This window comes from Protopterus annectens, chromosome 12.part0 (genome assembly GCF_019279795.1).
Source record: "Protopterus annectens isolate FY-2018-M chromosome 12.part0, PAN1.0, whole genome shotgun sequence".
In the NCBI taxonomy this organism is placed as follows: domain Eukaryota; kingdom Metazoa; phylum Chordata; order Ceratodontiformes; family Protopteridae; genus Protopterus; species Protopterus annectens.
This window is the reverse complement of record NC_056746.1, coordinates 522078781-522104437: the sequence shown is the minus strand read 5'-3', so window position 1 is coordinate 522104437 and position 25657 is coordinate 522078781. Positions and strand designations below refer to the sequence as shown.

Below are 25657 nucleotides of genomic sequence, written 5' to 3'. Positions count from 1 at the left end.
TGCATGGTTTCTCCAATTCCATTGATGGCTAAAGATCCCTTTCTTCTTTCAGAAACCTTCTACTAAGAAGGTTTATGCTAGTAAATGGAAGCAGTTTTCCATTTGGGCTTCTTCCAAGGGCTTAGATCCCTTTTCTGTACCCTTAGAAGCTCCTCTAGACTTCTTGAATGGTATTTTTCATTCTGGTCTTGGTTATTGCACCATTAAACTGCATTTAGTCACCATTTCTAACTTTGATATTGGCATGGATAAATACCCCTGTGGCTGCTCTTAAGCTCTCAAAACCATTTTTGTTAGGCACCTTTGTATTGCATTCACCTGTTCGTGACCTAGTGTCTCCTTGGGACCTTAATCTGTTATTGCAAAGTGTCATTCTGTATCACTGTTGCAGTATTCTTCACCTTAGGGATCTCCTGCCAAGAATAGCCCAATGTCTGGCCAGTATACCAAAGCCTTTAGATCTTGTATGCACTGTATGTGACACACATGCTCCTCATAGAGGACATAGGGCATAAAGATGACGTACAGATGCAGTTACCCAGAACTAATTTGCTCCAAAAGAGGAGAGCCTCCATAGGACAAAGGTGGCCATGAACATCCAGAAGGAGAAAATGTAGGTGGAAAAGGGGTGGAGCCTTGACCAGAAGAGTAAAAAAAATCCAACCCTAAAAGAAAGAGGGATGGAAGGAGGGACCGAATACTACAACACTGAAGAGGAAGGACATCTAATCTTATTGTAAGATTTTACATAACTGTACTATGTCCTTCATGGTTTCAGTATTCTTCACCTTATGGGAGCGTACAAAAGCTCAAGAGGAGGAGTGGGAGGTAGAAGGCTGAGAAGAGCCCTCAAACTCCTGCAGGATGGCAGTCGCATAACCTTCTGTGGTCTTATAAACCATATCCAGTTTGTAATGCTTAGTAAAGGTATACACTGAAGACCAGGTTACAGTTCCAAGGATGGAATTGGTGTCCAAACCCTTGATGAAAGCACCAGAAGAGGCAACAGCCCTAGTGGAATGAGCTCCAACAGAAGTACACACACACTTGCCATGAAAAGGATAACAAAAGGAAATGGCTTTACATATCCAGGAGGAGATGGGTTGCTTAGAAACAGCCAAACCCACTGTCCTGGGATGAAAAGAAACAAAAAAATGGTCATATCTACAGAGGGCCTTAGTTTTATCCAAGTAATACCAGAGCTATCTGTGCAAATCAAGGGCATGCAGGGCCCTCTCACTAGCAGACTTAGGAGAAGGAATAAAGAAGGGAGTTGTGTACTGCCTGTCTCAAGAATAACTCCTTAGCTTGGCATAAAATAAGGGTTAGTACAAAGGGACACCCTGTCCCTGTGAAAATCCAAAAAAGGGGGAATGGCCATAAGGGCTTAAAGCTCAGAAACCCTCTGAGCAGAAGTAATAAGCAGTAAGACTATTTGTCAAGTACAGTGTTGCAAAGAAGCTGAAATTGTATCAATTTTTCTGAAACAAAATTAAGGTACCAGGGAGGAGGGAATATGCCTACTTGGGAACATGAGATTCAGAATGTCTTTAAGAGACTGACTTCAAAACAAGATGCCAAAGGAAGATTCAAGGGCAGACAGGAAAAAATACCTGACAAATGAGCCTTTACAGAAGAATAGACCAAGCCAGTCTGGAGCAACTCGTAGAACTAGGAGAAAACCGGAGGGACCCCCACTGGAAAAGAGTCCTGACTATGATGGCACTGGATAGAAAATCTTTTCCATTTGGATATACAAGACTTTTTGGTTGCTGGTTTTCTTGCTTCCTGTAAATCCCTGAGCATGTTCTCAGAAAAGAGGTGCCCAAAAGGGATCAAAACTTTATCACCTACAGTGTCAGTTGAAAACTGGATAAGTGAGGATGGGATGAGCGATCCTTTGTAAGGAAGTCCAACTAGTGAGGTATATTGTGGTGATTGCCTCTGGCCAGATGCATTTAGGGGGAACCAGTGCTGTCTTGGCCAGAAGGGATTCACTAGTAAGATTTTTGGGGGAGTCCAGCTGAATCTTCTGCAGAACTCTTGGAAGTAGAGGAAGGGGAGGGAAAACATAGAGAAACATCCCTTTCTAAGGAAATGAAACGGCGTCTGTCTTCCATGCCAAATGGCATGGCAGTCTGGAATAGAAGAGAGGGAGCATCATGGTTATGGAAATAGCATTCTTAGTTTGTCAAGAACTTCTATTTGTTTCAACTATTTCAGTAACATTGGGCTTCTTTGAATTTTAACTGCACAGCAGCACATGATGTACCAAAGTAAATACTGATTGTTACTTCTGATTATGAAACATTGTTAATACTGTTGAGTGTATTGAACAGCAATTGCACTGATTTTGGAAGTTCCTTTTGAACTGCTGCAGGAAAGCCTTTGAGAGTTTCTAGTCCTTGTTAACAGAATGTGAAATAATGCAACACTCTTAAAGGTCTAAACTTTTCTGCAGAAGATTATATTTAGATGATGATTTCAGCCTTCAGGATTCTTTTCTTATCATTAGCTTGTAGGATTAAAACAGATGAGCTTCCATCCCATTGTCTTTAAAAGTGAGTAGGGGAGGCAAAAAAATGTTAATTATGTTTCTTAATGCTATGATTAGGTCTGTGCTGTGATTTACTAATTACGATCAGTTAAATTTAATTATTTTATTAAATGAAAGTCTGTATGTGAGCTTTATAATTCTTCTCTTATTGCATTTATTTTAAGTTTATAGTATGACACGGAAGAAAATGTATTTTCCATGGAGACTTGTCACTGTCATGTGACTGAAGAGTTTACTCACTGTTACTTAGCTCTTCCTGTTTAATTTTGTAAGCTTGGAAGAGAAACTGTGAAGACATGTATGACTGAAACCTTTAATGTCTGTGTATCAGTATTACTCAGGGAATGACTATGGATTGATTATTCGTAAAAATTTGAGTCTTGAATGGTGAACATAAGCAGCAGACTGTAATGTTTTTCAATGTCGAAGAGTTATGACTTCGGGTACCAACAAACACATACAGTGGGCTAAAATACCCTAATACACATTGTAAATTTTGTTGCTTAAGGAGCGCTTATCAAAATCTCTCTACAGCAGCTCATCTGTATATTGTTTTTACCATCACCATGCTTTTTACTAGTTTAATGGAAATGATGTAAAATATGTTAGGCACAAAGCAAAAACTTACTACTGGTGTTTAACTTGCATTGCTGTTGCACAGGTCTGAGCTTGTGATAGTTGTGCATTTCAGAGCATGTTAAAAATAATAAATTAATCTACCTTGTCATTATTGTAACAGTCTGTCACCCAGACCCTTACATTATTTGTACAAAGATGTACTGGAAGTGCAATTTATTAATCAGATGCTAATTTTATGCAGACATTACCTCATAAGATGTACACTTGGTTTAAGAGGCTACACTTCAGTAAATTGCTGTACTCTTTATCACTAAGGATTCTGGCAGAAGTTATAATGATGTGCCTATTATACAGAAAGCCTATCATTGATGGTCCCTAATTAGAGTACACTGAAGTCTGGGGAGTATTTTTGAGCATGGTTGTCAGGCCATCAAGGAATAAGTAGGTGACACAGGCCCTTACCTGTGCAGGAGTCTTTCAGATTTTGTAATATTCTGTTTTTGATCATTCTCATGGCAGCTGAATATAATAGTATAATCTGTAAAATGAAGGATATGAGCTGCTTATAAAAAGCCTGCTTTCATGCTGTGGCTGCTGTTTCTGAAGAGCGCACACTGTTTTCACCTTGAAGGTAATACTAAAGCAGTCTTCTTCATTCACCCACATTGCTGCTTCACAGATCATAAAGTTATTCATAAACATTGTGGTTGCTTTTTTAGTTTTTCATTTAAATGTGTTTTATTATTTTGATATTTCTGATTGTTAAGTTTTGTTTTATTTTTCTTCATTTTTTTGTGGGTATATTTTGGGTTTGCCTGGCTTTGTGTTTACCTGGCTGCGCTCCATAGATTCCTGTTGCACAGTCCTCTGTCATGGATGACATAGAGGAATGGCTGAGCACTGACGTGGTGAGATTTCTTTACATTTTTCTCCACTCCATCCCATATGTCCATCTTGCTTTGAAGGGAAACTGTGCATTTTAGCATTAGTTTTATAGTTGTACTATGTTGTAGTCCCTTGTTTTAAAGACAGAGGTATTCTTTTAAACAAAGGTGTACACCCTTCTGCAGTGTAAGTTGAGGTTGTAGCTACAGCTCATCTGGTATGTATGACAGGTAGCCTTGACTTTAGAAAGTCATACCAAGCAGTCACTTGGAGAGTACAGGATGTGCCAGGGTTTAGCCCAGTCCCCAGTGTGAACTGTCCAGTATAACTGTTCTGTACTAGTTAGGAAGAATGAAATTAGTCCATAAATATAACTTGTCGGATACTATATTTACAAATGTATATCAAACGGGTATGCACAAGCATGCTGACATAAGTGTGCCAGCATGTAGGTATCTCACTGATCAAGGCCTTCCAGAAGTTAGCTTTGTCTTATCTTTCATAAGAGGGAAGGTGCCACCTTTAGGTTTTTTACTTTCAGAGTCACTAATTGTGTAAGCATACAAACCTTTTAAAATATTCAGTTTTCCATTACTGATTTTGGATGTCAGATGCTGTCATGCTTCCATGTCAGTTGCACTTTTTTCATTAACCCTTCTGCAGAGTGGGTTTCAGCTGATGCTTTTGTCTTGAGTAGTTTCAGTGATCCCCATAGAGATATTAATTTAGGCGCACGATTATTAGTCGCACGTTTTTTTTCATGGAGGCTGGTCTTCCGTCACCAGATGAGGTGTACTTTCCAGTGATGTTACCTCTCTTACCAGTATTATAACAGTGAAGATAAAAAAAAAAAGTCAAGGGGCTGAGCAAAGGCCAAAGTCCTGAGCTGGAAACTCAGCTTTTTGAAGTTTCTTTAGGATTTTAACATTATTTACTCTCACCCTCTGTTGGGAAGTTCATATAGTTTGGAAGCAACTAGTTTGTGATACCCATGTGCTTTTTACTTGCATTCCTGAAACGGACCATCCACATTTCTCCCCTCCTTTAAGGAGTGCTTTCTCTGTAAAATGTATGATCATTGAGGAAGTTTCTGACAGTAACTACTGATCTGCATAGGCAATAGACCCCTTTGCACCTCACTTGCATTGTCTACATCATTGATTGAGCCATTGTCTTCAGATCTGTTGGCATTCACAAAGCTTAGCCACTGGTGCCGACCAGACCAGTGCACTACCCTCTTTGGTCATGCAGCCTTCCATTAGCTAGTGAAAAGGACTGATCTCTGCAAAATTTCAACTTATTTATCTCTCCAGCACTTATTTTCTGCTCTTGTGTTTTATTCAATGATTAGGAATGCAGGGTCTCTCTTTCTGAATCTTTAGAATTCAAAGGCCTTGTTATTGCATTCCTATAAGACCATAATCTTTGATCTTGTATCTGGAAGTAAGACATTTATAGCTGAGATAGCTGAGTGTTGCATCTTACTCCTGCTCATCTTGGAATCTTTGAGAAATCCTTTGGAACTTGTACAGATTCTTGACTTGTTAGCATCACCAGATTTCATCACTGTGGCATAAATCACATAAACGCTGGCTTGAAGTTGCGGCATTCATAGCTTTAGATACTAATTGAAAATTTTCACAAGCATCATTTTATTCTGTGCTCAGCACAGTGAAATGGTTTGTTAAAATGTGTTCTCTGTGTTGTGCTTTGGACTGTCGAACATTAAGCTTCAAAGCTACTTGTGTGATATGCAGTTAACAGAGGGATGGGACGTTTGGTGCAAGTCCCCCTTAAAACAATTCCACTGATGCAGCTTGTTCTAAAGTAAACCTGGCGGAAAGAAATGCATCTTAATAAATGCCTTGAAAATCCTTATGACCAGACTTGAAAAATGTATACATTTTTTAAAACTCAGTTTTATGTGGGAATAAAGCCCTGGGCTACATAGCAGCATTACACTACTCTGGTGTACACCCTAACTATTACATTCACATAGACATGGTAGGAAATGGCACTGTGACTTGACAACTATTGTATGCATTCCTTTTTGCCCGGTACAGACATAGGCAACATACACTGAATATATGTATATATGCTGCAGTGCATCAGCTCATATGTATTTCTTGTCTCATACTATAGGAAACAGACTATAACTAGCTTGTTACTTTTTGCTGCAGATTTCAGGGTACACTGTGATTTGCAACCTACATCTGAACTATTTCTAAAACCAGCAGTTTCTAAAAATTGTATCCAGTGCCTCACTGACCAGATTTAGGTATTTGGTGTTCTTGAACATTGACACATTGTCATCATAAATATGAGTACATAGCATTGACAGTCTTGCCTTTGAAGACAGTGTTGTCAACAGTGTGCATTTCCTGTTATTTAGTTCTTTGATAGTTTTCAGTAGTTTTTTTTTTCATTGCGATTTAACAAAAGACATGGACTGGAAGTCCATGGTTCATCTGAAAACTTGCACAGTAGCAACTCATCACTAACTGCTTTTTATCCAGAAAAAAGGTCATTGTCCCACTGTACTCATCCCTCATTAGACCCATTATAGAGTATAATGCTCCATTTGGTATGTATCACACAAGACATCTGCAACAGCTGGAAAGGCCACAGAAATACCTCACTAAACGAATCACAGGCCTAAAGCAGATGCCATATGCTGACCGTCTAAAAAAAACTTCAGCTATACTCTGTGGCATATCGTCCACTCAGAGGCGATCTCTCCTTAACATACAAGGCCATGTCAAATCCTGAGCTGTTGGACATGCTCCACTTAAAGAAATCCCAATCCCTCAGAGCCACACGCTCCAGGGATCTAAACCTTGTCATCACAATGAGCAAAACCTGCTGGAGGGATAGATTCCTGACCCAGAGACTCCCCATACTCTGGAATAGACTGCCCATACATGTCAAGCAGAGTGCTTCCTTGGCCCTCTTCAAAAGGAACCTTGATGATTGGATGGGAGATAGGAAATTCAGACAAGTTAAAAAATAAATGGACCAACAACAGGAACTGTAGGACGAAAACCACCACAACGAATTTTGACCTAGGTTTCGTCTTTATTCAGACTTCTTCAGAATAAATGTTAAAAACAGTACGCACACCAGAATTTTATACAGCTTAAAATGACATCATTAATCAATTAATTAGTCAGTTAAAAACTTTCATCCTACTTAAAGCAACCTGAGCACACACACACACAATTTGATATTGTAATAGCATACTACATTAATAGTAAAATAAATGAATAATTCAAAAATCCAGTTCAAAAAATACACAACGAAACGTGATAAAATGATAACATTAAACCACACACAAAATAATATGTAAAAATAAACTAAACACAATCATTATACATAACAAGTAAACTTGTGGGCTAATCACCCAAGAACATGCTTCAATTTCAAGATTGGGGCTATACTAATGTGGTCAATGCCAGGGAAAACTGTCGCATTCAACCTAAGTTGCCACCTCACCTCACTGATGTCTAAATGCAGATCTAGAACATTACCCTGTACATCCTTAATGTTTTGCAATATACAAAATTTAAAATGATGTCCACCATGCATTTCAATGTGCCTATATAAGGCATTGGTGGTTTTCTTTAGCCTTATGTCTGACAGGTGCTCATTAATCCTGTCTCTAAAGACTCTAATAGTTTTTCCGACGTAAAACGCCGGACACTGGGCACACTGTGCCATGTACACCACATTTTTTGTATAACAATCGAAATGCCCATATAATCTAATCAGTGCACCTGCCACATATAACTTTACACCTGTAAGTAGAATATAATGGCACACACTACATCTGCCACATTTGAAGTTCCCAAAGGGCCTACCAGTTGCATTACAAAAATTGTCACCCTTCTCTAATAATTGTTTCAATGACCTTGCCTTCCTAAAAACACATTTAGGATGACTACCAAGATAATCCCATACCAAACAGTCCAACCTGAGAAACTTCCAATTGTTGAATATAATGTTCCAACCTGAGAAACTTCCAATTGTTGTATATAATGTGTTGGTGGACCGGCTGGGTTTTGGTTTGGTTATTTTCATGGAGATAGGAAATTCACCCCGGGGATCATGTCAGTCGCCCTGCTAGACAGGGGTCCAGAGAAGTAAATATTGTGGGAAGAAATATCCAGGGAATTGTTATGGCTAGGCTTGTATAGGCCCTAGGGCCGATAGCCTAGTTACCAACCTATGAAAAACATCCATCTCGCCATCTGCCTTACTTTGAAAAGGTTGGGGTCAACTCTGCTGTCGTATTTCCACCTTCTGTATTTTAACAAAAACAGTTGCATTTTTAAATGGTGTCGCACATTTTGATTTTGCCTCTCTTTCCACAGTCAGGCTCATAGCTTCTATTATGACATGTAATTGAGAAAGATGTCTTTCGAGTTAACATAATGGATTGGAATCCTGAAAACATGAGTGGTTGTCCAGTTTTGGATCTTTGGAATTTAAGCTCGCCCTGACCCCTGCATTTTGCATGTTGAGGATGAGTAATTCCAAAAAAAGTATTGCTGCTGACTCCAGGTTGTGTTCATTTGCTTTTTTTTTTTTTTTCTGTTTCTTGTTTATCATATTAAGGATATAGCATGAAAAATGTCCTAGGGGGCGTTGTTCATCCAATGTTTATTCCACTAGAGTCTTTACCATATACATTGCATCAGTGGTTGTTGCATTCTGACCATTTAGTACCTCAGGAGGTACAGTGCTAGGTAATTGGTCCCTGTAGGAAGAATATTCCATTAATGGTGGTGGGTTTGTAATAATGGCTAAGGTCTTCACATCATAGCCTTTCAGGTTACTTAGCCTAGTTTTCACCAATGAACCTATGGTATGCTTTTCGTTCATCTCCCAGCAGACAACTAAGCCATTGTTCTGATTTTTAATTTCACTGATGTGCACTCTGACAGTAACATTAGGGCACTTTGCTTCATTGTGGTCTCTCTCACCTATTTTAACACTTTTGTCCTGCAGCTAAGATTTAGAGAATATCTAGTTGCAGTGGTACAGAAGATGTGCATTAGTGGATGATCATAGAACATCTGAAAGAAGGGGCATCCTTTTGCCAGAATGGAGCTGATGATCACAACTGTAGCGGACGGCTACCTATTGGAGTGAAACCTCAGACTAGGAGTGCATAGATTTTTATTGCTTTCACTGGTTAGGGAATGGTGCATTAAAACAGTCTGCTGTGGTTTTCAATCTTCTGCCTGATCCTTTGGACTTGATCTTCCAGGTCCAAAAGGACATGGTAACTAGATATTGGCATCAGGAGTACATATTACAGTACGTTTCATTCTTCCTGTAGCAGAAAGTTCTCCCCACAGTGATTTCTATGGTCCATCCCCATAATCTTATGAGCATTCATTAAACTATTTTAGTGAATCTTTCATTGCTGGATATGCTTAAGGTGAAAGTGAGTCTGTTCACCACTGGGCATTAGTTAAGATGATCGAGGTTTTTTTCACCTCCTACAAAGTTACCTGTGCCTCTTCTTTGTTTGTCTGCTTCATCACTGGGAAATGCAATAGAGGTTGTATTTGTTAAGGCCTTGGTTCCTCAAAGTTGGCGAATGCCTTCCTTACAAATTTCCAGAATCAGAAGACCATTGAATAGGGTACAGTGGGAGAAGGTACAAGTAATCTTGGTAGCTCTTAAGTAGCCCTCTTGCCCTGGTTTCCAGTGATTCAGAAGGAGGCCTTATGGAATCTTTTAGTAGAGACCTGCATCTGCACTTGTACTCCCAGTGTTGTTTTTTTGAGTACCTGTGGTGCAACATTTGCATTTGTATGATCCTTTGATTCCTTTTCCGTACTAGTGCCAGTAGCTTAAGTCCAATTGGCTTTATCATTTTGACTTTATGGACTTTTCTAAAACGCCTGCATTTGCACTTGTGATCCTGGGCACTGAGTTTTGGTTCCTCAACCTTCTCAGCTTTGCTATTAGTAAATGTGCACAATACATAGTGTGATCCTGTATTTCCTATGTAGTTCCTGCAGCTTCATTCCCCTCTGCCTTAGCAGCAGGCCATCATGGAATCTTTCAGAATACATATATCTCATCTACTGTGATCCTGCCTTTCCTGCGTACTTCTGTAAGCTCAATCTTTCTTCTCAGTGTTTTTAGCATCAGGCCTTTATGCCTGCAGCACATCTGCATTTGTGCATACTTGATCCTGTAATTCCTGAAGAGTTCATAATTTAATTCACCCCTGACTTCAGCACTAGGGCTCCGTGGAATATTTTTGTATATCTGAACTTAATGGCCATCAGGCCCTATACCTTGTGAATTTTGTCCTTCACGGTATAGGCAGCAAGTACCTTCGAATTTTACTGTGTAGGTCTAAGAATTAGTTAACATGTTTGTTCTGTACTGTTAAATGGAAAAAAAAGATGTTTAATGCTAGAGTTTAAACATCTTATCTGGTTTATGCTTGCATCCTTTCACTTGGCTGATTGCAGCAGTACTAGCAATAAAAATTAATTTTGTACAGTTTGAGCCTTGACCTCATTTTAACACTTGTGCATGAATTGCTGTTAGCTTGCTGTTCTTTGTTCCACTCTTGGAGGTTATTTAGACTGCAGCACAGGTGTGGGGTACCAGTGCTGGTGCAGAGCTGCTGCTGCTATACTGCAGAAATACTTATTTGTAAGTGTGTCCACAAAGGATAGAGTTGTCCTTTGCTGCATGCTGAAGTTACTCCAGAAACCTTTGCCACTTTTTCTTGAATGAGTGATATCCCATCTGGTGCATTTCAGTTAGCATGCTACAAATACAGAATGCAAGCCCTGTTGTTTGGTTCTGTAGGAAGCACTTCCTTGTTTTAAGGGACTTCCTTCCTTTTTGGAGTTCATCAGTAAACATTTTACTGTTTGAAGCACTTAAAGAATGACTGGAAGACTAATAGAAGAGGTAATTGTCCAGCAGATACGTTGCATCAGCATGAACAGATAATTGGCAGCAAATGTATTAGCATCAACCTTGGTTTTGATTACTGGTACTTCCTTTATGTCTGTGGGACAAATTTTCTACCCATTCTTCTGTCAAAGGATCTGTTTCAAAAAATAACTGTATCCAAGAAACGTGGTAGTGCCAGAGAATTACACATTTTTATCAGTTCATTCTGTTCATATGGATATTGAATTTAGAGTTGCTTTTGCAGTAGACCCCCCCCCCCCATAGGATGATTACATTGCTTCCTTCTTCCCCAGACAGCTGCAGGATGTTTGTAGTGTGGCTGGAACATTAGTCCATGCTGCTTAAAACTGATTACACAGCTGTACTTTTAGTTTACTTAGTACATTAATCCATGCTGCTCAAAACCGATTACATACCTGTACCTGTAGTTTTAGTACACTGTATCCATGCTGCTGGAAAACAGATTGCACACATCTACCATTAATTGCAGCTGCACATCTGCATGTGTAGTTGTCTGTGCGCATGGCAGCAGTTATATGACGCAACCTTTGTCCTCTTGTGGCTTGTAATGTGTAGGTGTAGCTTCCTTTGGCCATTGACTTAACAACAGGTGTGTTTCACAGCCTAATGAATTGATGTACATTCAGTGTAATAAGATGTGTGAAACCAAATTTCTGATTAAGCGTAGTAAATAATAGTAATAATAGAGCCACAGTTCAGATGCATCTGGAAAGATGCAGGCCAGAAGAAAAGCCATGTCCACCCATTATATCATATCCCATTTAGTGCCATGGCACAATCTGGGCAGTTACTGACTTGATAAGGCAAGGCTAGCTTATTGGTCCCAGTCAGGCTAGGAATGTTTATACCATGCATGACGTATATGACTGCTGCGTAAGGCAGGCTGTTTAATGAAAGGAGAGCTGTAGCTACCTGAATCTTATGCTGCAGACCAGCTGTCCTACACAGTCTATCACTGATGGGTGTTCATGCTTTATGATTAACTGATGTGATTATATTTAAAAATCTAAAATTGTTTCTTGCCTTATGCTTTCTATTTGCTATTATAGACACTGTCTTTCTTTAGCATTGAATTGCCTAAAACTGGTTTTGAAAATGAATGATAAAATGCTCAGTTCCCCTGCCATTGCTTTGTGCTTCAGCATTCATTTTAAGTTTTTCTGCTGATTTATGCAAATCATGTAATTCTTTGAACATCATGTTACTGACTTGGATAACATTCATAACTGTGTGTGTGTTTCCCTGCACACTGTACATGTCTCTGTGCAGTATGCAGTCATCTCCAGACTTCCATAAGTTGGAGTGTGCAGTAGAAGGAAGTCTAAAGTCTAAATTTTCTTTGCTGTGTACACCCTCTGCTAGCACGTACCAGATGGTTTTGGTGTGGCTGTGATCATTTACACATTTTACTGTTTGCTTTCCACTGCTACTTGATCTTATTAACAGGGTAAAGAAATTCATGCTTGTTTGTAGGAGGCAGAAGTCTAAATGAAATGGACACATAAAACTACCACTGGGTTACATTCCCTTGCCTCGGGGAAAGAGCATAGGCCTAACCTGAATATCATTGTAGTGTGTTGTAGCCATGGGACTGTAGCTGTAGTATGTACCATTTGTATTTAAAAGTTTTATTTTTTGTAACTATTTTTTTCCTCGCTTTGCCCCTGTTGTCACCAGTCACCCTTAAAGCCCATTTGTTCCTCTACACTGAGGCAAGGGTTGAGTGGTAAGGGCCATCATTCAGACAGCCATCTGGGGTGGTTCATGATTTTTCTTTATGCAGCCCAATCCAAACATTCACTTAATACAACAGAGAGTGGTCATGTAATGGGCTAGCTACCAAGGACATCCCCTTGCATTCATAAGCAGCATTTCTTTCAAGTATCTATTCCCCTTGAAGCACAGAAGGTGGATTCCCCAGTTTCCATCATAAAAATCACACTCACCCGTCCAGTGTGCTTCTTGGTGCTTACAGCCTTCCCCACCCCACCCCTAAGAGAGCTGAGTGGGTCATGACTTTGTCCTTCATTTCCTTGACTGGCTTCCCCAGTTCCAAAGCAAGTAATTTAAACTTTGGTCTCCTAAATCTCACTCTGGGCTCTCTTTCTCTGCATTATGGAGCGAAGGCATTATTTTTTTTATATCTAGGTTGTTTCTCTGTAACCCAGAGTGAGCTGCGGATTTCCTAGTGCAAGGAAGATTCCATCTATGTAATCCAAAAGATTTGCTGTTCTACAGTTTACCAAGGAGCTTGGCTGTTTTGTTGTCATTGGCCATGTGAGCATCTTCACAGTGTTAGCATTAGCACTCTAGAGTTTCTCCTGCAGTTTCATATGATGAAGATATGAGCAAATGGAAATCATGGATGTTACATTCACTGCTGCAGTATTCATTACTTGTGGGATTTCCTGACATATAAGCCCTGACATCCACCAACAGACTAAAGCCTACAGTTGCTTTAAGATACACCAAACGTAACCTTGTATACTTCTCGTGTAGCATAAGGTCTAAAGGTGACATCCAGATGTACCATCCTCAGAACTTTTGCCGCCAGTCTGAATGCATCTCCAGATCTTCTGTCTGAATGCCTAATGTTTTCTGACAGTTGAATGCAGTTTTTATTCTTCGGTAACACATTCATCTTTCTGCTGGTTCCAAGACGTTGCAGATAATGTACCCTATTGGAGTTTTGTTTTTTCTTAGCTTTTTCTTGCTCTGGGGTGTTAATGTGATCCAGGAAGAGTAAATGCCAGTGTAGCAGACAGATTCCCGGTAAAGACCACCACAAAATTGTAGGCCGGAAATTGTAGTTATTGGACGTTTGGGCAATTTTTCCATCTCTTTCAACTTTCTGATTTAAAAGCCACATTTGTACTTGTTTCTTTCCTGTAACTAGTCTAGTTCAGATACAGATTCTTAGTTTTAGCACTTGAATTTGCTTATTCGTGTTCAGCACTTGTTCAGAACTTGTTGTTGGCACTAAATAAGCTACAAATTACTACAGCACTCAACCTTCCTCATTACCTAGAGGAAAACAGTTTTTGTACTTTCCTCACTTGCTTAGAGAAAAACACCTCTTGTACTCACTTTCTTCACTTGTGTGTAGAGGAAAACAGTTTTTTATTCAGGCATGTCCAAGGGTCAGCTCCCAGTGTTCTCGCCTGTCTATCTGATGAATCTCGACATCTTGGGACAATGTAGCAATTGCCTCATGTACACAGGCAACCCTTTCCTCCTACCACCCAACACTGTGACCTGTGAGAGATGCACTTATGTAGCCAAACTTGGAGGTAGAGCTCACTCCAGTCAAGACTGAACTTGACAGTCAAGAGTAGAAGGTAAATATTTGCACCACACCATACTCATCACATAGTCCCATTAAACCTACACCACCAAAATCCACACACAGAAACACAAAAACATTCGCGGAGGCTCTCAATAATAATCTGCTAAAGCAACAGAGACTGCCAAAGCAGAAACGCAAGCAGCCTCCACCCCCCCCAACACAACCCAAATGACACATAGCCCACAGACTCAGTGTGCCACTCAACCACAGCCCGTAAGGCAAAACGTACCCAACACACTAGTCATTGGTGAGACTATAGTCGGGCACACTGATGTCCCACTCACCTGGCTACACAAGGAGAAGGTTACTGTCAGCTGCCTGTCGGGTGCCAGGATCCACCACATAACCCACACATGCAGGTCACTCCACAAGTACAAATATGACTGTCATTGTCCTTGTTGGTGTGAATGACCTGAGACGTACCTCCCTGGACTACATGAAAAGAGACATGGAAGAGCTCTGCAATCTTGTAGCCCAGGCAGGTATGACCCTAGCCCTAAGTAGCATCCTTCCTCGCCCAGAATGATACTGCAGTACAAGGACAAAATTATTTACTTCAACAATTGGCTAAGCTTCTGGTGTCATTCTCAGAGGATCCAGTATCTGTCTGCCTGGGATGACATGGTTGACAGACCACGATGCTTTGCCAGAGATGGCCTGCACCTGACACCCCTGGGATTCCAGATACTGGCTAAGGCTCTTGCTGCCCCTGTAGTGCCTTTTTTAGGCAAGGTTCAAATGGCAAATTCACCACCGTAACAGGAACAGGCAAGCAAAAACTTAGGGTAAGGCTACTCAATGCTAGAAGTCTAACTCTCAATATGCACTCCCTCAAGGCATCTTAAAATGGAGTACATCGATATCTGTGCAGTGACTGAGACCTGGTTCAAGACTCCAGAGAGCACCACTGCATTACCAGGCTATAATTCATACCACACTTTTCGGCCACCTAACCTGGACCAGAACACCAAAGGCGGAGATGTGTCCATATTCATTAAGGATATCCACACCTCCAGGCTAGTTGCTCAGCATAATGCATCCGAGGTTATCCCCGTGCAACTGACTCGGGGCAAAACTGCAGTCCAAACTGTAGGTTGTTACAGATCCCCCACCATGCCCCAGGATTCCCACTCCTCTTTTCTTGATATACTGGAAAATATTAGGGATCAACCAAACACCCTAATAATGGGCGATTTCAACTACCCCACCATTAACTGGGAAAACTACATGTACCAAATCCTTCGCTCAACGCTTTCAGGAATTTATAAATTCCAATGCCCTGGATCAACTTATCCACACCCCCACCAGGGGCAACAGTATCCTAGACCTAGTCATTATCAACATGTGTGACTGGTGTTCCACACCTGAAGTCAACTCCTAATTGGTCAGATCTGACCATAAGCTAATTACCCTAGATATCCACATCCCGCCCCCACCCCCCATTAAGAAAACCACGATAAAAAACTTCTCCAAAGCCAATTTCTTGCTACTTAAAACAGAAGTGGCGAACTTCATGATACCCCTGCAAATGGACAATACAGTTATGACTGCTGAATCCTACACAGATGCACTTTATAAGCACTTACACGAGTGCGTGGATTGTACTATCCCAAACAGAACCAAGACTCTGTCCTCCAAAAAAAGGAAGCCAATCTGGTGGTCCCCTGCATAAACAAATTCTGCAACAGAAGGAAAAAACTGTTGAAAAAGAGAGTAAAATCCCATGAGTGGAGGAGTTCCCTGGTCAGCCTCAGTAAAAATCTGAGATCCCTTCTAAGATCCTCCAAAGCTAGCTATGAAAACAAAATTGCGACTGATTCTAGGGACAACCACAAAGCATTCTATAGCTATGTCAAGAATCTCAATGGCAACACCCAGATCTGCTCTGAGTTACAGCACAACGGCACGAAAATTATAGAACCAACTGATGTTGCCAACATCCTGGTAGGTTCAGTGCTAACTTTAACCCCCTCTCACCCCCTAAAAGGCCCATTCCTATACAGGAAGAATGTAGAGTCCCTGTAATCACAACTACACAGGTAAAAGCTGCACTCTCTAAAGCCAAAAAAAACAGCATCCATGGAACCAGACAACATCCCAGGCTGCGTTTTACGCGAACTTCAAAATGAACTGGCTCCCCACCTAAGCACCATGTTCAGTCAGTCTCACATCAGGCTTTATGCCCACTGAATAGTGCACAGCAACAGTTATCCCACTCCACAAAGGGGGAGCCACCACTGATCCTGGGAACTATCACCCTATTAGCCTGACGAGCCTGGTCTGTAAGGCCATGGAACGTATCCTCCTGGAACTCCTAAACAAAGACACTGGTAACCTCTAAACTCTGGATCCCACTCAGTTCAGGTTTGTGAAAGGTAGATCATGCCTCCTGAACCAGATCAACTTCTTTGAGGCAGTCACCAAAGCCGTAGACGAGGGTAAGGTGGTTCACACATCCTATCTTGACCTCGTCAAGGCTTTTGACACCATCCCCCATTCTGGAATTATAGCTAAACTCACTAAACTAGGCATAAATCCCTACATCACAAGATGGGTTGCCATGAGGCTCACTGACCGAACCCACATTGTAAAAGTTGCAGATGCCAAATCTGACTTTAAACCAGTGATAAGTGGAGTACCACAGGGTTCAGTCCTGGGACCTCTCCTGCTTGGTATCTACTTCTCTGAAGTACAGGCTAACACAGAAGGCCTTTGGCTAAAGAAGTTTGCAGATGACTGCACACTAGGAGCCATAGTTGAGTCCCCAAATGATGTGGACATCCTACAGAAGGGCATCACTGAGACAGATGCCTGGTGTCAGATGGCCCCAAGCTCGATGCCACCCTTTGGTAAAAATTCTGTACCCATGAACTATCACAAAGGTGGCAGTCTACTTAATGCCGAATGTATGATGAGAGACCTTGGGTCCCAGGTGGACAGTAGTCTCTCCTTTGATAGTCACATCACCACAGTAGTCAGGAAATCCTTCTACATGTCATTACCTCATCACAAAAGGTTCTCATCCAGGAAAAAAGAGGTCATTGTTCCCCTCTATTCAACACTCATTAGACCCATTAGAGTACAACGCCCCTTTTGGAATGTACCTCACAAGACATCTGCAGCAGCTGGCAAGGCCACAGAAGTACCTCACAAAGAGGATTACTGGCCTCAAACAGATGCACTGCACTGACCATCTCAAAAAACTCCAGCTTTATTCCATAGTATATCACCTACTCTGAGGTGATCTCTGCCCAACATATAAAGCTATGTCAGACCCAGAGCTGTTGGACATGCTACACCTAAAGAAATCTCAATCCATCAGAGCTACACGCTCTAGGGACCTAAACCTTGTCACCACAATAAACAGGACATGCTGGAGGGATAGATTCCTGTCCCAGAGACTTCCCATACTCTGGAACAAGCTACCCATCTATGTCAAAGTTCCTCATTAGCACTCTTCAAGAAAAATCTTGATGAGTGGATGGGAAATAGGAAATACACCCCGGTGATCACTTCTGTGACTCTACTCGACTGGGGCACAGGAAAATAACTTTCTTGGGTGGCGTAAGCCAGGGAACCTTGCTGGCTAGGCTTACTTGGGCCAGTAGCCTAGTACCTACCTATGAACGATAAGTGTCTTTTTTGCCTAGGAGCTTCTCGCAACCATATGACCTGTCCTGTTTGTCAGGCTTCCTTTCTAAAAACCCTTCATAGTAGGCTTTCTTCCCTTTTCTTGTATCTTGAAAACCAGTGTCTTAAAATATTCTCACTAGAGATGCACTGGAAGGAACTTCCTGCCCCAAGGGTCAGCTGTTAGGGAAGAAAGTGAATAAGGTAAGACCAGAGTCTTCTGCTGTCCAGCCTCTACCAGGTGTTTCTCCTGAAGTCATTGAGAACCCAGAGGCTTGCCCAGCTTTGTTGTTGGATTCCTCTGTTGCGACTGGGTTCAGGTCAGAGAGGATCTGGCTGGCAGCACATCAGATGAGGCTTTGCGGACGGCTGTTTCAGACATTCAGGAGGAACCATGGTTGATTTTCTGAGGGGTCTAGGGGGTTCTGCAGATTCTTATTAGGAAAGAAGTTCCTTCTACAGTTATTAAATGCTGTCCTGGGGCAGAACCTTCTAAGTTTTATAGGGTGGACATTCCCTTGAAGAAACAAAAAACTAATCATTCTTCTGCTTCTAGGGTTCCACAAAGTGAGTAGAAGGCCTTTACTCAGGGGTTGTTTAATGCTTTAATGTCATTAAAACCTCCTCAAGGGGTTTCCTGCACTTCCTTTGTTGTCTTCTCTTAAAAAAACCTACAGAACAAGATTCTTCTGTGGAAGAGTCAGATTCTGATGAAGAATACCTGGCTTATTCTACTCATATTCCTTCTCCTTTGTACTATGGGTTAGAGGAGGAGGAATGTAACAGTCCTGATGCTCCTTTTGAATAAATTTCCTTTGAGAACACTATCTCTGGGATGATGGAATTTTGCTCAGGTCTCTCATATCTAGAAGAGGTACTATGAGTTGCTGCAGATGGAGTCTCCTAAACCTGCTGCTATTCTTCCTGTTTTAACTGCTGTCTTTTTCCAATGCCTCTAAAGCACCTGATTCTCTATCCCCTGCTCCCAAGAAGCCTGATATGTTTTATAGGGTGCCTGAGGATTGTAATTTTTTTGTACAGATGTCCTGCTACTGACCCATCTGTGGTGTCTGTAGCTTCTGACAAGTTATCTCAATTGCTTCCTTCACCCAAGTTACTGCCTTCTGACAAGGGCAGCAGAACCATGGCAAGACTGGGTAAGAAGGTTTACACTTCTGCTACTCTGGCTTTTAGGGCTGTTAATTGTCAGACCTATATGTCTAGGTATGTGATGGCTCTCCTGTTTCAGGCCTGTCAGCTTATGTCTGATCTTACAGACTCTGAGTGTAAGACTTCTGCTCTTTCCATGCTAGAAACTTCTCTAAAGGGGGGATCCATCATTCTGTCAAATGTGGTTGTGATGTAGCAGATGGCCCTTCTAGGGTGGCTGCTTTTGGTTCAGTGATGAGGATATATCCTTGGCTTAGGCTTCAACCTTTACTTGATATTGAGGCTAAGTTGATGGATGCTCCTCTGGATAATAAACTCTTGATTGAGGAAGCAGCTGCTGGTTTGTTTAAGTCCCTTCAAGATAAGGGGAAGACCTTCTTAGGAGCTTAAACATGTGTTTTTGTTTCTCCTGTGCCTAAATTTTAGAGAAACTATCCCAATAAGCCGGCCTTTGTTCGTAGACAATTTTGCCCTTCTAGTAAAGGTAAAGAGAGTGGCAAACAAGCTTTTCCTGCCAAGACTACTCAGACTACAGAGATTCAGAAGCCTTCCTTTCCTGATAAACCAGGTGCTGTATGACTGTCTCTTCCCAGCCACATTCCCCCTTCTCTTCACATTTCACTTTCTCTTTCAGTTTGGCTTCAGATTACTCAGATTCTTGTGTTCTGTCCATTATTCATCAGGAGTACTTCATGGTGTGGAAATCCCATCCCCCTTGTATAGGTATTCCTCAGCCTCCTCCGTAACAACTTCCTTTTTTCCAGAGGTTCTTGGATCTTTTGACTCTGGGTACTATTCAAGAGGTACCTGTGTCCCAAAGGGGAAGTGGTTTACTCAAGAATGTTTGTAGTGCCCAGAAAAAAAGGATAGTTGGAGACCAGTTCTAGACCTCCATCATCTAATCACTTTTCTGAAAGTGCCATCCTTTTGGATGTTGTCCCTTCAGACTCTGCTTCCTCTCTTGCTCCCTCAAGCCTATATGATGTCTTTGGATCTCAAGGATGCTTATCTACATATTCCAGTCCATCCTGTTTTCAGGAAGTTTTTGCGTTTCTCTGCTTCCTGCCATTTTCAGTTCTCTGCTTTGCCCTTTGGCCTTAGTATTGCCCCAAGGGTATTCACTAAATGCCTAGTTCCTGTGATTGCATTTTGCAGGCTTCAAGGGATTCAGACCTTTCCTTACTTGGAAGATCTGCTGATTCAGGCATCCTCTGCAAAGATCCTTTTGCAAAATCTTCTGTCATTTCTCTTCTTCAGAGCCTAAAGTTTGCAATAAATTTCAAAAAGTCTTCCCTGACTCCTCAGGATCATGTCTTTCTGGATTGCAGGATTCAGACTATGCCTATGCTGCCATCCCTGTCTCGTCCAAAGGCCTTGACTCTCATTTCTTTATTCCAGAGTCTTCTTCCTCTGGCCTTCATTACAGCCAGGGAGTTTCTAAGAGCTCTGGGTTTCATGGCATCCACCATTCTGATGCTTTCTCTGGCCAAACTCAACATGAGAAAATTTAATTGATTTTTGAAGTCAGTGTGGCTTCAACATGCACATCCACTAGACTTTGTAGTTCCTCTTCATTATTGTCTCAAGGAAGAACTTCACTGTTGGATCCAGCAGTTGTCTCTGAATCCAGGGCTCCCTTTTCACCCCTGTCTACCCTTTCAGGAACTGTTCACAGACACTTCTGAGGTGGGGATGGGGAACAACATTTGGCTTCCTAAAAGTACAGGGGGTGTGATCGCCTTTTCAGCAGAAGGACAGAAGGAGCACATCACTGTCAAAGAGATGAGAGCTCTTCTGCTGGCTGTTCAGGTCTTTCATCTTCTCTCAAGGGCCTCCCAGGGTATTCACAGACAATACCACAGTAGTTTGGTATATCAACAAACAGGGAGGGACAAGATCTTATCTTTGCCATTTGGCACTTCTGGTATGGGATCTTGCTGTCAAGTATCAAGTGACTCTTCAAGCATTTTATATCTCTTCCGATCCAAGCATTGTGGCAGACACTCTGAACAGGTCCTTAACGCAATCCCACAAATGGATACTTCACAGGGATGTTGTCCACCAGTGGGGTACTCCTCAAGTAGATCTATTTGCCTCCCCTCTGAACAGACAACTTCCTCTTTTTATGCCAGAGTCCCAGGTCCTCTGGTGGGGAAGGAAGATACCCTGTCATTTCTTGGAAGGGAATGTTTCTTTATGCATGCCTTCCCCTTCCTTTCATTCTGAAAGTCCTGTTCAAAATTCTAACAGACTACTCCTAAAATGTGTTGGTGACTTCCTTTTGGCTGCAACAGCACAGTTTCCCTCTACTTCTGCATCTAGCCAAGGGCAATCATTATAAGTTACCTCACAGGGTGGATCCACTCACTCAAGACAAGAGATCTCTCATCCATCCTTACCTGTCCACACTTCAGCTGACACTGTGGATGATAGGATTTTGATTCTTCACAATCACCCTTTTTTTCTGAGGATGTGCTGAAGGTCCTGCAGGAGGCCAGGAAGCCTACTACTAGGAAACCCTACTTATCCAAATGGAAGAGCTTTTCTAGTTGGTGTCTCTCTGATAACCTGGACCCACTTACTGTGGATGCTCCCTTGGTTCTCTCTCATTTGGGTGAGTTGCTCAATACTGGTTTGGCCTATCCTTCTATTAAGGCCCACTTACCAGCTCTCTCTGCTTGTCTGCCTTTAACTCCTCCTTTAGCTTCTAGATTAAATTAGACAATTTCTTAAGAGCGTCCTTAATATTAGACCTCCCAGGAAGCCCGCTTATCCTCCCTATTCTTTTAATTTTGTTTTGGAGAAGTTAACTCAGGCTCCTTTTGAGGCTGCTGCTTCAGCTTCCTTGCAACATTGTTCTTGGAAGTCTGTTGTTTTGTTAGCTCTTACTTCTGCCAGATGGGTGTCAGAGTTGCAAGCCCTTATGGCTTGTCCTCCTTTGATATTTCATTAGGACAGTGTCCTTGCATACTAATCCTGCTTTTATGCCGAAGGTGGTTAATGAGTTGTTAATCAGTCTATTTATTGGCCTACTTTTTCCCCCTCTCTTCAAACAGACAGAGGCTGCTGCATAATTTGGACGGGCATAGACAACTCAGATTTTATTTGGATAAGACTTAGGTTATTAGAAAATCTGGTCAGTTGTTTTTCTTTTCATCCTAGGTCCTTAGGTTTAGCTGTATCCAAGCAAATTATATCTTCTTGGATTTCAAAGGCCTTTTCTTTTTTGTTATGCTTTTCATGGTAAGAGCCTTCCTTCTATTACGGGTCATTCTACTAGAGCAGTGGCTTCCTCTGGTATTTTTTTTTTCAAAAGCTTGGATACCAATTCTATTCTTGAAGTACCTACCTGGACTTCTGTGCATACTTTTACCAAACACTACAAGTCGGATGGTATCTCCAGAGCGAGAGCTGGTTCGGCTAGAGCCATTTTTCATGACCTCATAGAGGATTCTATTGCTCCTTCCTCTTCCCAAGTTTCTTCCTAAGCTTTGGCATTCTCCCACAAGTAATAAATACTGCAGCAGTGAGTGTAAGGACATAGTACAGTTGTGTAAAATCTTACCATAACAGTAGATGTCCTTGCCTTTACTGCTGTAGTATTCGCTCCCTCCCTCCTTCCCTTCCTGGATGTACTGGTTACCTCCTGGGTTCCTTAGACTGCTGTTCCTACTGAGGCAACCAGTTGCAAGGATGGTATGTCCAGACGTCACCTTTATGCCCTATGCTACCCTAGGAATGTATGGATGATATTTGGCATACCTTAAAGCAACAGAAGGCTTAGGTATGCTGGCCGACATCGGGGCTTCCACAGCAGGGAATCCTACAAGTAATGAATACTGGGGCTTCCACAGCAGGGAATCCTACAAGTAATAAATACTGCAGCAATGAAGGCAAGGACATCTACTGTTATGGTAAGATTTTGCAAAATTGTACTTTTGTTACCACTGGGTAATTGCTTTTCCATGGAGCTGCAATGCTGCCTGTGCTGCAGCCTTGATTCAGAAGGTGTATGAGTGGGCTTCTGGGTAGCTTTTTGGATGGAGTATAAATGTGAATAATTTGTGAGCAGTTCATCACTGAACTGAAACAGCAAGATTTAAGAGTTAAAAGGTGTCTGTAGACTCAGCTGCAATAATGCTGGTGCACTTTGCAGGAAATACTGCATGGCAGAAAAGGTTGCTGCTGTCATTTGCTTACTGGGAAATCTAGATATTTTACTAAAGTCTGCATCTGCCTGAGTTAATACTCAAATTTCATTGGGTTCCTTAAAACCAACCTTCTGATCATTTGACTGCATACCTCTCAACTGTCGAGATTTTTGTAGAATGTCCAGATTTTTGTTTCATATTTTTGGTCTTTCTCATAAAATATATGGTTTTCCAGAAAATCATTGAAGATTGAAGTCACTAAATATCAGACTTTTGAATTTCAGACTTCATATCCTTAGTCATATTGCTCAACCTCTTAGCATAAGAAATCCAGACAAAGCCAAAAAATAATGGGGGACAAAGGCCCAAAAATAGGGACAGATTTTAAATATTGCTTATAAGCCTAGAAAGGTGCTAGAATAACATGTTGTGTTAGCATGCATTTTCTGAGTGATATGAAGTCTGAAACTCGAATGTCTGTCATTATTTAATTATTTCCATCGTTAGTGGTTTGCCAGAAAACAACTAATTTTATGTGGAACAAACCAAAAATAGATGAAAGTCTGGACATTCTGCCAAAATCTGGATATTTGGGAGGTACGCAGAAAATGCATTCTAACACGCATTTTATTCTGGTAACCTTCCTTGTTTAGAAGAGCAATATTTAACATTTTCCCTATTTGGGGGCTTTTGCCCCCCCCCTCCCATTATTTTTGGCTTTATCCAGTTTTCTTATGCTAAGAGGTTTTTGAGGTAATTTTGACTGGTATATGTTGAGCCATAGGTGACCTATATACTAGTAGGTTGTCATTGTTGTTGTAAAGGATATTTGTATTCACTATTTGATGATCTCTGTAGAGCTTCCTAAGGGGGGTGAAATCTGCAGCTCAGAATACAACTTGCATGTATTTACAAGCATTTACAGGGAAAGAGGTCATACCTCCCAAGTGTCCAGATTTTCTTAGAATGTCCAAAATTTTGCCTCATATTTTTGGTCTGTTCCTCTTAAAATTTGTAGTTTTCTGGCAAATCAGAGGATTGAAGTCCCTAAATAATGACATACATTTGAGTTTGACTTTCTATCCTTCAGAAAATGTAAGCTAACGCAAATCCTGTTATTCTAACAACTTTCTAAGAGCAATATTTGCAATCTTTCCATATTTTTGGGGCTTTCTCTCCCCATCATTTTAGGCTTTGTCCAGATTTCTTGTGATGAGAGGTTGAAAGGTATGGAAGGGGTCTTTCATCATTTAACTGCTAAATGTTGTGCATGAACTGAAGAAAGTTGGATTCAAAAAGTAACTAACTGAACTAAAGCTCATTTGACTTTAACTGTAAGTGAGAGTGCACAGATTATTGCAAACACAAGGATCCCTTCTAACTTTTCTGTAATTTGTTTTGTTATGCAGTGCTATGATCGATCAATCACAGAATATACTTTATTGAACTTATTAGAAAGTAATAAGGCCTCTAGGATAAATGTGAGAGTAAGTGCTGGAAGACTTTATCAGGTTGCTCCACTTGTTTTAAAATGCAGGGTGGCCTTTCTGTCTGTGAGTGGAAAGCCTGTCTTGCAGCAGATGTCTGAAAAGTGTGTGTTTGGGGGGTCTCTTGGTACTTCTCTTTGGTGCTTTGGGAGTACCAAGAAATAGTTCTTTCACCAATACCTGAAGACATCTTGATGCCAATTAATTCAGACTGCAGACTTGTGGGAAAAACTTTAATGTTTGTGTAACATGATAAAAGCTTCCGCCTCTGCCTATTGAGCAAGTATATTGTCGCCATCTGCTTTTGACACACTGCTGACTAGTTCTTGCATTGACTTAATACAGAGAATGGCAGGATATATATAGGCTAAAATAGGACTTTACACCATGTGAGTATACCCAAAATAATACAGTGGCTCAAACCTTAAAAAGCTGTCGGAAGGTGTGGTCAAAGTAGCATAAGTAATAAAAATACAGCTGCACCTCTACATCTACAGGTATAGTCTTTGTGAGCACCTCCTATGTACATAAGTTAATGGAGAACTACACTGGATGGAAAGACCGATTTCCCTTACTCTGCTTGTTTTATTTTTAATGTCATCCAGTTTACTTATTGCCACTACCACCTAAGTGCACTGTAACTTCTGTCACCCTTAATACTGTTAGCGTACCCTGATATGTTACTTCATTGAGTCAAGACCCTGTTTCCAGGGGAGAATATCCTTAAGGTGAAGTTATGCTGTGAAGTCTTGAACTGTTAACTTTAGAAACCAAAGTAATGGCATTAGGTTGATAGAGCAGTCATTCCATCTGATTTTAGGGAGCTTCTCCCTACATGTATTCACATGAGCACAATCATTAAGCAACATTCGTGTGACTT

At 41.2% G+C, this 25657-nt stretch overlaps 1 protein-coding gene across 1 annotated transcript in view; it reads left to right on the top strand.

Moving 5' to 3' along the window:
* Positions 1 to 25657, top strand: part of TOM1L2 (target of myb1 like 2 membrane trafficking protein) — a 927227-nt gene that overhangs the window by 782732 nt on the left and 118838 nt on the right. The window contains exon 12 of the mRNA XM_044088936.1: positions 3985 to 4044. Within this exon, the coding sequence (XP_043944871.1) occupies positions 3985 to 4044 (60 nt within the window). The remainder of the gene's footprint in view (positions 1 to 3984; positions 4045 to 25657) is intronic.